The following is a 13407-nucleotide window of genomic DNA, read 5'->3' on the forward strand; positions in this document are numbered from 1 at the left end:
GTAACAAGCATATATTCACTATGTCATGATCCGATTCTAGTCCCGATTTTTACTGTGACAATGAATAAAAGCAGCTTCCCGAGGGCATCCAAAAAGCTGCTCCAGAAATCGGCCACGTATTCCGTGACGTAATGACGTCGTGCCGACCGGAAGTAGGACGTTCACGTTCTTGCACAGGCTGCACTTTTTCTTGCCTCCTTTTCATACGTTATTATTCATTTGTGTCACTTGAAAAAAAAAACATTTTTTAAATCACATTTTCTATCGAAGGAAGAAAAATCGGACTGTGTCGTCACGGCCGAGGAGCTGCTTCTCACGGTAGGTTTAAATGACGCCATGATATGCATTGCTTTGGCTGGTGCATGCTAAAGTCCACAACTGGGACGTGCATATGGAGCATCTTTATTTTTAGATCAGGCGAAATATAAAAGCTTGGTCACAAATGGCACCTAGAGAGGCTTGTTATTCATATTTAATAGCGTGTTAGATAATCACGGAGTTGTTGTAAAGAGGCAACGCCGTCACTGTGTGGCCCTTCCACATTTCCATAAAACACATGATGATGCCGGACTTGTATGACTGTAATTTTTGTTGTTGGCGTCGTAATGGTGATAAACAATGCAACCATGGAAATTATTATAACTAATAAATTCAGTGTGCGAACTAACATCTAACTACTCAAACTACGGGGTGAGAGCGACGTGCTGATGGAAAACCAGTGATATTATTATTTTTTTTTTGCCACACAAAGGGGCACATATGACAGTAAAAGGAATGTGTGTGTGCGTGTTTTCAGCCACCTCTTTACAAATGCGAGTAACTGACTCATATCTGTCAAAAAGTGATGACTCTCATTTTGACAACTAGCTACTCTAATTAACAAACTACTGTAATCACCAGAGCCTACCATCTAATGATCTACTCTAAATAACTGCAGTAATTAACCAAACAACTATTCTTATTTACTAATCTACTACTGTAACTAACTAGTCATACAACGAAACAGACCTGCGCAAATGTAAACCAGTAGTTAATCAATTAGCTACTGTAACTAATCGACTAACTACACTAAAATTAGTACAGCTAACGACTTTACTGTAACCAATAAACTAGTTACTGCATCTAACCAACAAATCGCTGAATAACTAAATACTGAAGCTAAACAACCTCACTAATATAAGAGATGACAACCTAATTGCTATGATTAAGTAATAAACTAGCTTCCTTAATGAATAAACAACTAGCACTAACTAGTTATTATGACTAACTAATAAACTAACAGCTGTGGATAACCAACTACTCTTATTAACCAACTAATTAAAACAGCAGACAAATAATAATTTAGCTACTAGAACCAACCACCAAACAAACTACTTTGACTAACTATGGTAGCTTACCACCTAACTCCGGTTACTAACTTGCCACTTGAACTCACCAACTAAGTAGTATGACTAACCCAATGAACTACTGTAGCTAAACAACCTCACTAATTAACCGTAATAGCTAACAACCTAACTACTGATTAACTAATAAACTAGCTTCCGTCATGAATAAAGTGGTAGTGAACCATCAGTCTAATAAACAACTAACTACATGACACTAAAACCTGTATACCACTAGTTAACCACATTACTGTGACTAAATAACTAGGTACTGCATCTAACCAACAAATACTGTGGCTGAATAACTAAATACTGTAGCTAAACAACCTCACTGACTAACGATAATAGCTAACAACCTAACTACTGATTAACTAATAAACTAGATTCCTTCATGAATAAAGTGGGAGTGAACCACCAGTCTAATACACTACACGACATTAAAACTAGTATATCACTAGTTAACCACATTACTTTGACTAACTAGCTACTACTGTATATCTAACCAACAAATACTGTAGCTGAATAACTACACAATGTTACTAAAAAAACCTCACTCACTAACCATAATAGTGAACAACCCCACTGCTATGCTTAACGAATAAACTAGCTTCTTTCATTAATAAACTGGTAGGGAACCACCAGCCTAATAAACAACTAGCACCAACTTGGTATTATGACTAACTAATAAACTAACTGGTGCAGATAACCAACTACTGTTATTAACCAAGTAATTACAACAGCAGACTAATAATAAATTAGCTACTAGAACCAACCAACCACCCAACTAACTACTTTGACTAACTACGGTAGCTAACCACCTAACTGCGGTTCCTAACTTGCCACTTGAACTTACCAAGTAAGTAGTATGACTCTCCAATGAACTATTGTAGCTAATCACACGATAAACTAACTAGTGAAGCTAACTAACCCACTACCCTGAGACTGACTAGTAAGCTAACTCCTGAAGCTATTTTGGCCCCTGCCACGTTCCATAGAACATGACTGCAAAATTCTTCAGTTGCGTGTTTTTTTTTTTTTTTTTTTTTTTAACACAGGTCACAGTTGCGCGCGGGAGCTTCCACGACCATGAGGTGACGACCGTGCGCTTCAACAAACCCGCGCCGTGGACATATGGCACGGTAACGCACTTCCAACGCCGATCCACGCCCGTCGTCCGTTTTCAGCATACTCCAGAGGACAAATAGCTCTCGCTTTGTGTTTCGCGTGTCCACCCCAGGATCACGTTGTGGTTCCTGCCGGCGTCCTGGTACTGCGGCGTGGCCCCCAGGCAGAAGCTGGTGCTGCTGTTCCTGCTGGCCGCCTCGGTCCTGCTGCTCCTGGGCACCCGGCAGAGGTTCCTTTGGGGACCCTACAGGCCGCAAGGGTCTCGCTTCAGCAAGTGAGTGGGCACGTGTTCGTCAGTTTGACCACTTCGTGATCCAAAGCGCCACCCGGTTCTTGGGTTTTGTGCATTCAGGGACACAAGGATTTAATCACGCCAACATATTCTAGCAGTTATTTTGAACAGTATGTAAGCACACAAAACGTCTGAGGAAAGTGAAATTATGTTACTCCGAAAAGCTTTTGGACACAAACTGTTTCTGTTCCCTTTCCAAGACATTGAAAGAATCAAAATACCAAAGTAAGCCAGCCCCGTCTTTAGTGTTCCGTCCAAGAATGTGGAAAACATGCTCAGTTGGTTCAGCTGAGGCTTTCCCTCGGTGTAAGCAAACACGGGGCCTCGTGAGAATTTAGCAGAAAGGAGCGCAGGTGTTTGTCCTCACACGGTTCCCAGCGGTGCCCCGCCCCTCCCGACTGCTTTCAGGTACCTCTCCAGCGCCGAGTCCATGGAGGCCACCGACGTGCGGGACGCGGGCCTCAACTACGGCGTGGTGGTGGACTGCGGCAGCAGCGGCTCTCGCGTCTTCGTGTACTACTGGCCCCCCCACAACGGAAACCCCCACACGCTGCTCGACATCCGGCAGATGAGGGACCGTGACCGGCAGCCTGTCGTCAAGAAGATCAAGCCGGGTCGGGAGAGTTCTCGTATTATTCTTTTGCAGAGGAAACCATGCAAATGCAGCGTTCGCTCACTATAGGTATTCGCCATCTTTTTTTTTTTTCTTCCCAGGGATCTCCACGCTGGCGGCGTCTCCGACCCGGGCCAGCGACTACCTGCATCCTCTGCTCAACTTCGCCGCCGAGCACGTGCCGCAGAATAAACACAAGGAGACGCCGCTGTACATCCTGTGCACGGCCGGCATGAGGCTACTGCCAGACGGGTATCTTTAACTTTACTTCCAAACACTTGAGCTCATTCACTGCCGTAAAAAGGGATGTCCCGATCCACCTTTTTCACTTCTGATCCGATAGCGGTATTTCAGCCTTAAACAGATGTTTGGAATTGTTTTTTTTAAAGCCCAAGTGTCATCCCTATGAACATTCTAAAATAATATTGTAATGAAAAAAATACATATAACATTATTCATTTCAATATCTATACGAACGAACAAATAAATATGAGCGGAGAGCGCGTCATCTATGCGCAAAGTTGCGGAAGTTTCATTCGACATCACCATATTGGCTGCATCTTCTGCCTGTGATGTCACACTGGGACATTCGCCATTGAAAACATGCTGTTGCCCCCACTATGGTACACGAACACGCCCCTTCTGACACAGAAGCTCTTTTCAAAGAAGAGATCATCTCACAACAGACTGAAGGCAATATTACCCAATCATTTCGAGCCATATTTAGACGATACGCGGATCACGGCCAAACCACCTCCCCGTCCGATCTTCCGCGGCAGAGATGAGCCACCCCGGCCGAAAGCGTGATCGCGGCGGACGAGGCACAGCTTCGGACGCCGCCGACGGCTACATCCACACATTTAGCACCCCTGACTTAGATGCGCAGATCTTTTGTTACATTCTGAGAGGATTACGCCCCCCTCCCAACTATTATTTTATTTAGTAGCTGTATACACACCTTACCTGTTATTTGGAACCCTCGAAGCTCTCGTCCTTGGCACCTGTGCAATCCATTTGTCACGATGAACCGGATCTTTTGGAAAAGTATGAAGAGCGAATCCATCCTCCCGAGTGTTCGAGCAATACACAGCAATACTACGAGCCCGCATTTTGGCTAACATGAAGCAATAACGAGCTACCTTCCAGGCAGGTGAAACTAGTATAAACAGACGAGACCCTGTACGTCACTTCCTGCTTCTTGTCAAAAACAAATCTCTCGACAGGATTTTCATGGCGCGAGTTACAAAAAGCGATGTACGTCAAAATCACGTTTTGTGGTGAAAAAACAGATAGGACCATTCCGCCTGCCTTTTTTCATTAATAACATACTAAAATTCATGCATTTCATGACAGTGGCACTTTAATGTAGCCAGCAGGCAGCCATCTTGGATGACCTGGTGAGCGACATTCCTCAGGACTTTGACTTCCTCTTTTCCCGCTCTCATGCCGAAGTCATCTCTGGCAAGCAGGAAGGTAAGACAACACTTAAACTATCACGTTTGTCATCTCTATACATGCATTCAGCTTTAAAAAAAAAAAAAACAACAACGCTTCGATGTGGTAAAGCGGCGCTTTTTATAAACATATCTATTTTTCAATTTTTGTGCTTTCTGCAATGTGCTAAGATGGTGCCAAAGCCTGGTTTAATTGAAAAATAGTGCTTCGGTGCCACCCACCCTATGGCATATACAAGCAATTACAACCCCTTTTAAGGACTCTTTGCGGTTTGCAACAGGACTAATAAGAACTCTTCCCTTCACTTCAACGTAGTTCCTTGGTCCCATCTTGTGGCATTTTGGGATGTTTCCGTAATAATACAAAAATGAGTGAAATTAGCAAATAAATGGGTGAGCAATAATGAGTTTTTGTTCCCTTTTCCAAAGGCGTTTATGCATGGATCGGGATCAACTTTGTGTTGGGCCGCTTCGACCACGCCGACGAAGGTGAGGAAGCGGCACATGCAGCCGCCACTGCGGCGTGCCCAATTTAAGGTTTAAAACACCTTTTACGCGGCACAGAGGACGCCACGGTGGAGGTGACCACAGGCTCGCAGCACCAGCCGCCAATGAGCCGCCGGCGCACCGTGGGCATCATGGATATGGGCGGAGCTTCGCTACAGATCGCCTACGAGGTGCCCGGCGCCATCACCTTCAGCTCGCCGCAAGAGGTCTGAGAGGCGCCCCCGCTTCTGATTGCTAATACTGTAACCCTCGAACTACCGTAACTAAATTTAACTACTATTACCAACTTTATAAATAATTTACTGACACAAAGTACTATCATTGACTGAATAACCAAATATAAAGCTGTGGTAATTAGCCAACTACCGTCCCCAACTAATTAAATAATGGTTGCTAATGGTAGCTAACCAATGACTTTGTCCAACAAACTAACTACTGAAACCAACTAACTAAAAGTTTTAATTACTGTAGCCAGCAAATTACTTCCACTAATTACCGTAAGCAACTTATTAACTACTTTAACTAACAAGTTGAAAACTGTCATTGAATAAATAGCCAATGTCATAACTGTAGTAACTAGTCAACAATTTCTACCAATTAACTACTTTAGTAATATAATGAATGAAAGAAATAAGTATTTTGATTAGGTCTTTTTAACTATACTTTAGTTACTCTAACCTGAAACAACTCGGACAAAAGCTAAAAAACTACGAACCAAGTATAACTGAGTACCAAATGTGGTTAATTAATTAACTACAATAAGTAACCTATGCTGTCATGCTAATGAGCTAACCTCGTTACCGACGCCGTCGCCGCTACAGGAGGAGGCGGCCAAGGGCGTCCTGGCCGAGTTCAACCTGGGCTGCGACGTGGAGCACACGCAGCACGTGTACCGGGTCTACGTCACCACCTTCCTGGGCTTCGGCGGCAACATGGCCCGACAGCGCTACGACGACCATATCGTCAACAGCACCCTGGACAAAAACAGGTATTAAGCGGCACCACCTTTGTAGGGCTCGGTGACATGAGCTCAGAAATTGAGTTATGTATTTGAAAGGTCCCATGTTGTACCAAACCAAGGTTTTCTAGTATTTAGGATGTATAATGGCGCCTGAGTAAAAGTGAAATATGATTTAAAATGGTCCACGCTTTCCTGAGTTCCAGACGTTTGTCCGGCGAGAGACCTGTAATCAGGTCTTTCCGATTTCTCAAGCTTATCTACGTCACTAGCGAAGCTCTCCGCCTACCTCTCTGCTCCCGACCCAGAGCTGTCAACGTAACGTGTTGTAGTTTGTACATGTAAAGTGACAGTATTAGGACACGGATAAAGTCTGCATTCGCTAGCCTTCCTCCGTTATTTTGTCACCTGCCAATGACGGCCACGTTTGTCGTCGGCGGGCCAGGTTGCTGACCACTCAGACGGGCCTGAGCCAAGACAAACCTTACCTGGACCCCTGCTTGCCCAAGGCCCTGTCGCACACGGTGGTCCGAGACAACCGCACCTTGCACCTGAGAGGCCTGGGAAGCTGGGCCCGCTGCCTGGAGGCCGTCCGACCCTTCCTGGGCCTCCGCAACGGCACCATGGCGGCGGCAGGGGGCGTCTACCAGGTACCGCACCTACCAGAAGTTCGGATGTTGATTGCGATTATGGTACCGTATCAAATATCCGTATTGCGATGTATCATAATTAGAAACGGGACCAAATATCAATGCTGTGGTTCAGTATCAGTTCCGGCTAAGAAAAAGGGCGTATCATATGAAATTCAAATCTCAATTTCAGTCCATTTCTAATGATTATTCCCGTTTCAGGCCCCCATCAACTTCAGCAACAGCGAGTTCTACGGCTTCTCAGAGTTTTACTACTGCATGGAAGACGTGCTGCGCATCGGCGGGCAATACGACAGCGACAAATACTCGAAGGCCGCCACGGTAATGACGCACCATCTTATACGCAAGAGAAAAGCGCAGTTGACTATTTTTTTTGTCTTTGCCGCGCCGACGCAGAGCTTTTGCGCCACCGAATGGTCGACACTGAAACAGCGCTTGGAGAAGAAGCTTTTCTCGCAGCAGGCTGACCTCGACAGACTCAAGTACTTTTGTCTTTTCTATCCCCCCCCCCCCAAACTTGTTCGGTTCGGCAGCTTAGTCATGCAGTGCGAGTGGGCCGGATATCAAATTGTGCCAAAAAGTGTTTTGCGGTGACAAATGACACCAACGCCCGTTGCAATCCAACTTTTTTTGCAAGCTGCTTGACGATTTTGAGCGTTAAAAAGAGCAAAAAGTACTGTAATTCCCAGCCTAGAAAGCGCACCTGTTACAAGCCTCACCCAGTACAATTGTAAAGGAAATACCATTTGGTACATGCATGGGCCGCAGCTGTGTAAAAGCTGCAAGTGCCCACATTGAAACAAGATATTTACAAAGACGCTACACAGAAATAGTTTAATGCTAGCGCGGTGCTAGACAGAGGGAAAAAGAGCAAAAAAGTAAAAAAAAATATATATATATATATATATAAATAAACAGCACCAGTTGGAACCTCAAAGATTTTATGGAGTGAAAATGAGAGTAAAAAAACGGGCAAATCAAAGACAGATGAGAGAAAAACAAAAACTACACCCATTGAAACGTGACTGGAAAAAATGAAGAGAGAGAGAGAGAGAGAGGGTAGAAAAATGTAACAAGAAAAATAACATGTTAGAACCTGGTTGGATAACCTCAGAATAATCACAAATAACAAAACTACATGACCAGCTAATTAATGCCTTGATGATCCAAATATATAAGTTGTCGTCAGCCTTACGGAGGAGTGGGCGTGGCCGAGGCAGGAAGCAGCCAATCGGACGAGTTTCTATGCACGCTACGGGTAGTAACGCTTCAAATCAGCCAATCAGATGCGTTTTGTGTGCACACCTCAGGTACCAGTGCTTCAAGTCGGCGTGGACGTTCCAGGTTCTGCACGCCGGCTTCCGCTTCCCCGGCGACTTCCGCAGTCTGAGGACGGCGCAGCTGGTCTACGACAAGGAAGTGCAGTGGACGCTGGGAGCCATCTTGTACAAGACGCGATTCCTGCCACTCAGGTAGAACAAAAACTACCGCTAACCAGCCAACTGTAGCGCTACGAGGAGCTGATCTTTGATGGCCCTGCGGTAAAGTGGACACATTAGTATCAATAACAGTACTGTGTAATGTCGTGTTTAGGGACCTCCAGGCGGTGCGGCAGAGCCACCCCAGCTGGCTGCGTTCTTCCTTCGTGTACAACCACCACCTGTTCTCTCTGTGCCTGTTGGTGGTGGTGTTGGCCATTTTGCTCTACATCCTACGCCTGAGGCGCATCCACCAGCGAGAACAGCGGCAGATCGACACACTGGACATGCTCTGGGCCGACGAAGGAGAGGTGCTCTTACCCTGACAATCGCCGTGTACCGTAATTCCCGGCCCACAGAGCACACCTGGTAAAAATCACGGAGACGCGGCAGGAACACGCTAGCGCAGCGCTAACCGGGCCCGGACCGGTAAAAGTCACTTCCTCGGCACACGAGCCTCGGGGTTGAAAGCGTGTCAAAAAAGTCTTACAGGCTTATAGGCCGGAAATTACGGTAGCCATTTTTTTTTTTTTTTAATATAGTGCTAGTCATAGTGATGAGGGAGTTGGGAGTAAACTTTTCACCGTTCCCTCATCGCTATATTAACATTTATATATATATATAAAAATCGCAATATAGCGATGACAAATTACTTGAATGATTCCCTTGTTGACACTTTATTGCAGGAATGGGCAAACCACGGCGTGAGCCCCGGGTCATTGATTGATTATAGGTAATGAAAACAAACAAACAAAAAAAAAAAATCATTATTTTAGACATTGTTGTCATAATTTATTAATTGGTTAACTGTAATTCATGGTAAATGAATTCATCATGGGTAAATTCAACTTATGAAAATGCTCGGTTTTTTTTCTTCATTTGATAAAATGATTGCCCCCGATGAAGTGTGGCGCCCGAACGGTTTATTTGCCCACCCCCCCGCTGCTGTGGACTCTTATTTTGAGTCTGTTCCTTTGTGTACATTCATTAACGTTTCGTTGTCAAAGTGGAGCACAAAAGTACTTTGTCCAATTTTCGCAATAGTGACCTGATATGAGTCAAATGTGAATACAAATGATTCCATGCCAATAAAACAATATTTTAGTAACTCCTGTGTCTACTTCAAATGAAATGGATTGTTCCAAGTCATTTGCGATGAATTTATTTTCTGTACCGCTTATCCTCACTAAGCATCCCAGCAATGTTTGGGCAAGAGGCGGGGTCAATCGTGAAAATATGGTACTTTAAAAAAAAAAAAAAAAAAACTTGAGAGAAAAATCTGCCAATACGTGGGGCTGCCAACGGTGAACCAAGAATGGTTAAGGAAATACTATATATAAATTAAAGTGGAAATAAAACCAATATTTTTCACATTTTTATTTACACTTGAGCATCACTTGAATGGTTCTATATCCTTTTTAAAATTGTATTATATTAGAGTAACAGATGCAACTATATATATTTTTTAATCAATGTACAAGAGTTAATTTACGCAGGAATTCATTTTTTTTAGTTGTGTTTAGTGAGTAATTGTTTCTTTCTTGGACCCCCCCACCCCCAAAAAAAACCTTTCAGTTGTCCCAAGTCAGTAGAAAAATACTTTTATCAGCAAAATGGTTATTAAGCGTACAACAGATTGTTTCGTGCTTCTGTCCAGCAGGTGGCGTTTATGAGTCACACACAAACGACACTTTTTATTTTTATTTTAAAAATATACTTTTAATACAACAGCTGCATATAAATAGTAAATTTTACATTATACAGGTTTACAAGAGACACGCAAAAACCATAACAAAGCAAAAAATATCAGGCTTCTATTTTTACGGCACTTCTGTATGTTTTTTTTTTTTTTCTCATTTTCTATCTTAAAGGTTTATTGACTGACAAAAGGAGTTAAATGTGTTAACAGGTCCAAATATTATTGTAGTAGTACTGTAATAGTGTGATTACTGAGAGAGGAGAGGGTTTTACTGTACATTATTTGACATGAAGATGGTGGAATGTTTGCAATTATTGTCTAACAATGTCTTTTCAAGCTCCACACAAATGGCTGACTGGTTTTTAGTCAAAGAGAACCCACAGAAACGCGGAGAAAACACAACAAAACAAAACAAAAAAAGGTGGAAAATTCAAATGAAATTAGGTTCATTGCTTTGGTTGACTAAGAAATATAACAAAAATTAATTTTACAGATTTTTGGTTGAAAAAAGAAAAAAATGTAAGTCCTTCTCGCCTCTAGTTGGCGCTACACCGTGGCAGTTGGACACCAGTGTATATCCATGTGGGTCAGAAAAAGAAAAATAGGTTTTTGTTCACATTTATCTGTTATTGTGTTAAAAATTATAAAGATTTTTATCCATCAAAAATACTAGTGGTATCGGTACTGATTCGGGGAGGGGCTAACTTTTACTGATAGTCGAAGAAATGCGGTATTGAAAATATTGGAAAATTCGCAAGCCTAAAATATAGACAGAACTGTAAAACTCATCTGTGTGAGTCACATGTGTGCCTTAAGGAGGTGGGGCCTGCTGGGTTGGTGGGAGTATTTTGGTGTGAGCTGTGGCCTACAGCAGCTCCTTGCGAGTCTTCTCATTTGGTATTTGTGGGTTTGGCTGCAAGTGCGTCGGCGGCGGTTGCTCTCCTGTCCCACGTGCAAGGGCATTGCAACGAGTTGTTGCAATTAAGGTCCTGTAATGCCCCCCCCCCGACACGTGGGCAAGGCCACCCACAACTGCAGATATACTTTCAGACAAAAAGGTCTGTCTGGTCAGTCAAATACAAAATGCGAAGACTCATAAGGAGCATGGAGCAGACAGCAAAACAAACCCACCAAACCATCTCCTGACTCACGAGGCCACGCCCCTGAAAGGAACACATCCGACACACGAATACGACAGAACGTACAGTAATTATTTTTTTAAAAACTCTTTTTTAATACATTCTTTTATTCTGATTTTATTAAGGCTGATATTAGGATGTTTTGGGTCCCCCTCCCACAATAGCACATTAGATACATAACACAAAGATGACATTCAAACAAATAAATCCCCCCCCCCCTCCCACCAAAAAAAGGCTGTCCTTTGCCAATTTTTGGCTTGTAAATTTAAACAAATACAAAAGAATTGTAAAACTGTCAAATGTTCTGCCTATAAGTAATATCTTTATCGTAACTATTAGCCCAACAAAGAAAATATTTTAACCCATTTTTGGGACATCATGATTTTCACGCATCATATCCTTCAGTATATCAAAATATTTAAGTGTTTTAATCTGATTCTGATTCTGTTTTTTGGGACGATCTACTTAGAAAACCCAAGTACCCTCTAGCGAGCAGTGTCCCATTTTTGGGACGAGATTATATATGGGTAATGTTATCATATAACTTAACCATAAACGAAAAAGAAGTTATTTCCTTGATTGTGGCCTGTTAGAAGACTTTTATCTCAATAAGGCAAAAAATTGCCACCCTGCCCATGAATGGGTTAAATTATATTTTTGTAAATTAATTGTTTGATTAATTCGTCATCAGAAATATCAAGTAGGCCGTACTTTTAACACAAAACGGTAATGTTTCATTACATACCCCACACAACTGGAACGGATTAATGACATTTCAATTCACTTCAATGGCGAAAACTGATTTGATATTGGATTGAACTAATGTGCAATTTTGGTCAATGAACTAATTAAAGTCGACGTTGGGCTTTGCAACGAAAATGTCGACTAAGGTGCGAGCGGCGAAGGGAGCAAGGTGACGCTAGGCGGCTACGCTACGAGGCTACGCTAGGCACTTTGTGGAGGCGCAAAAAACCACAGCGAGGCTCCTCAGCCAAAAACCAGTCAGCGCTTCCCGCTTGGTGTCTTTCAGACTGCCCAGCTGGAAAAAGGTGCCAGGTCTTTTTTTTTCCCTAGGATGGACTTCGCGTCCCCTAGCAAGGTGCGTTTTTATACCACAGTGCAATTCAAAAGGGTCCTTAATTTTTTTTTTTCCTTTATCTTTTCTTTCTTTTTTTTTTTTTTTTAAATGTCCCACAACATTTAGAGACCTCGGACATTGTCGGTCTACAGCTTCACAGAAGAAAGGCAAACATGGCCAAAAAAACCCGAAAAAAAATTCAACAACATACTACTCATAAAATGTTTGTGACAACTGAACTTTCGGGATCAACCTAAAAATGCATCACCACATCCTTGACCGGGTCAAATTCATTTTGAACAAATCCAACTGTGGAATGTCTCAAAATTTTTTTGCACAACTTTCCGTTCCGCAACAAGATCTGGATGGCAAAACGCCATTTTCATAATTTCCAAGGACATTCACTTGTATTCCGTTCTGTGACCTCGTCGGCATTTTGGTATCACGTGGCCGAGACGACGGCCGAAGACCGAGCAACACGACCAGACATTGAACAGGAAGTGACTGCTGGCCTTGGAGGTTGCAACCTCTAAGCTCACTGATGGAGACTGGAGGAGTCACAGAAAGGCGTACAAGTGGACCGAAAAAGGTTCACGGATCAAACACTTGTTGTGACCTTTTGCCCTCCAGGTCCTTGTCAGAGAACAGCAAGATGGGGAACAAAAAAACTCACACTTCAACAACAGACATGGACGTCCTTGCAAATGTTTGTGCATCCCAGGGCAACGTCACAAACTTTTTAAAAGTAGTGTGTACATGTGTGTGTGTATATATATTTTTTTAATATACACATTCACAGACACACAGACCCTTTCCCCAAAAAAATAATATAATGGAAAAGTTAATTTCCATCATCACATTCAAATAGCGAAACTAACATAGATCATATAGTAGATTCAGGGGGCACAATTGAAACAATTTCACGTATGTATGTATGTATGTATGTTTACACAATTTGGGCTTCCAGCTCAAAAACCCACGAAATCAAGAACTTATAAAACATTATAACATTGTGAAGAAATCAGCCCAAAT

The 13407-nt window shown here is 42.8% G+C and overlaps 1 protein-coding gene across 1 annotated transcript; it reads left to right on the plus strand.

The window, feature by feature from the left end:
• Positions 1–142: 142 nt before the first annotated feature.
• Positions 143–9567, plus strand: LOC133506615 (ectonucleoside triphosphate diphosphohydrolase 7-like). The gene is made up of 14 exons (XM_061830919.1): positions 143–318; positions 2438–2521; positions 2620–2781; positions 3208–3413; positions 3514–3664; positions 4782–4885; positions 5296–5355; positions 5431–5579; positions 6195–6361; positions 6777–6981; positions 7183–7302; positions 7378–7463; positions 8292–8453; positions 8575–9567. Exons 2-14 carry the CDS (start codon positions 2514–2516, stop codon positions 8783–8785), a joined length of 1791 nt encoding a protein of 596 aa, XP_061686903.1. The 5' UTR covers positions 143–318; positions 2438–2513; the 3' UTR covers positions 8786–9567.
• The last annotated feature ends 3840 nt before the right edge of the window (positions 9568–13407 follow it).

The sequence above is a fragment of the Syngnathoides biaculeatus genome, chromosome 9 (assembly GCF_019802595.1).
Source record: "Syngnathoides biaculeatus isolate LvHL_M chromosome 9, ASM1980259v1, whole genome shotgun sequence".
In the NCBI taxonomy this organism is placed as follows: Eukaryota; Metazoa; Chordata; class Actinopteri; order Syngnathiformes; family Syngnathidae; genus Syngnathoides; species Syngnathoides biaculeatus.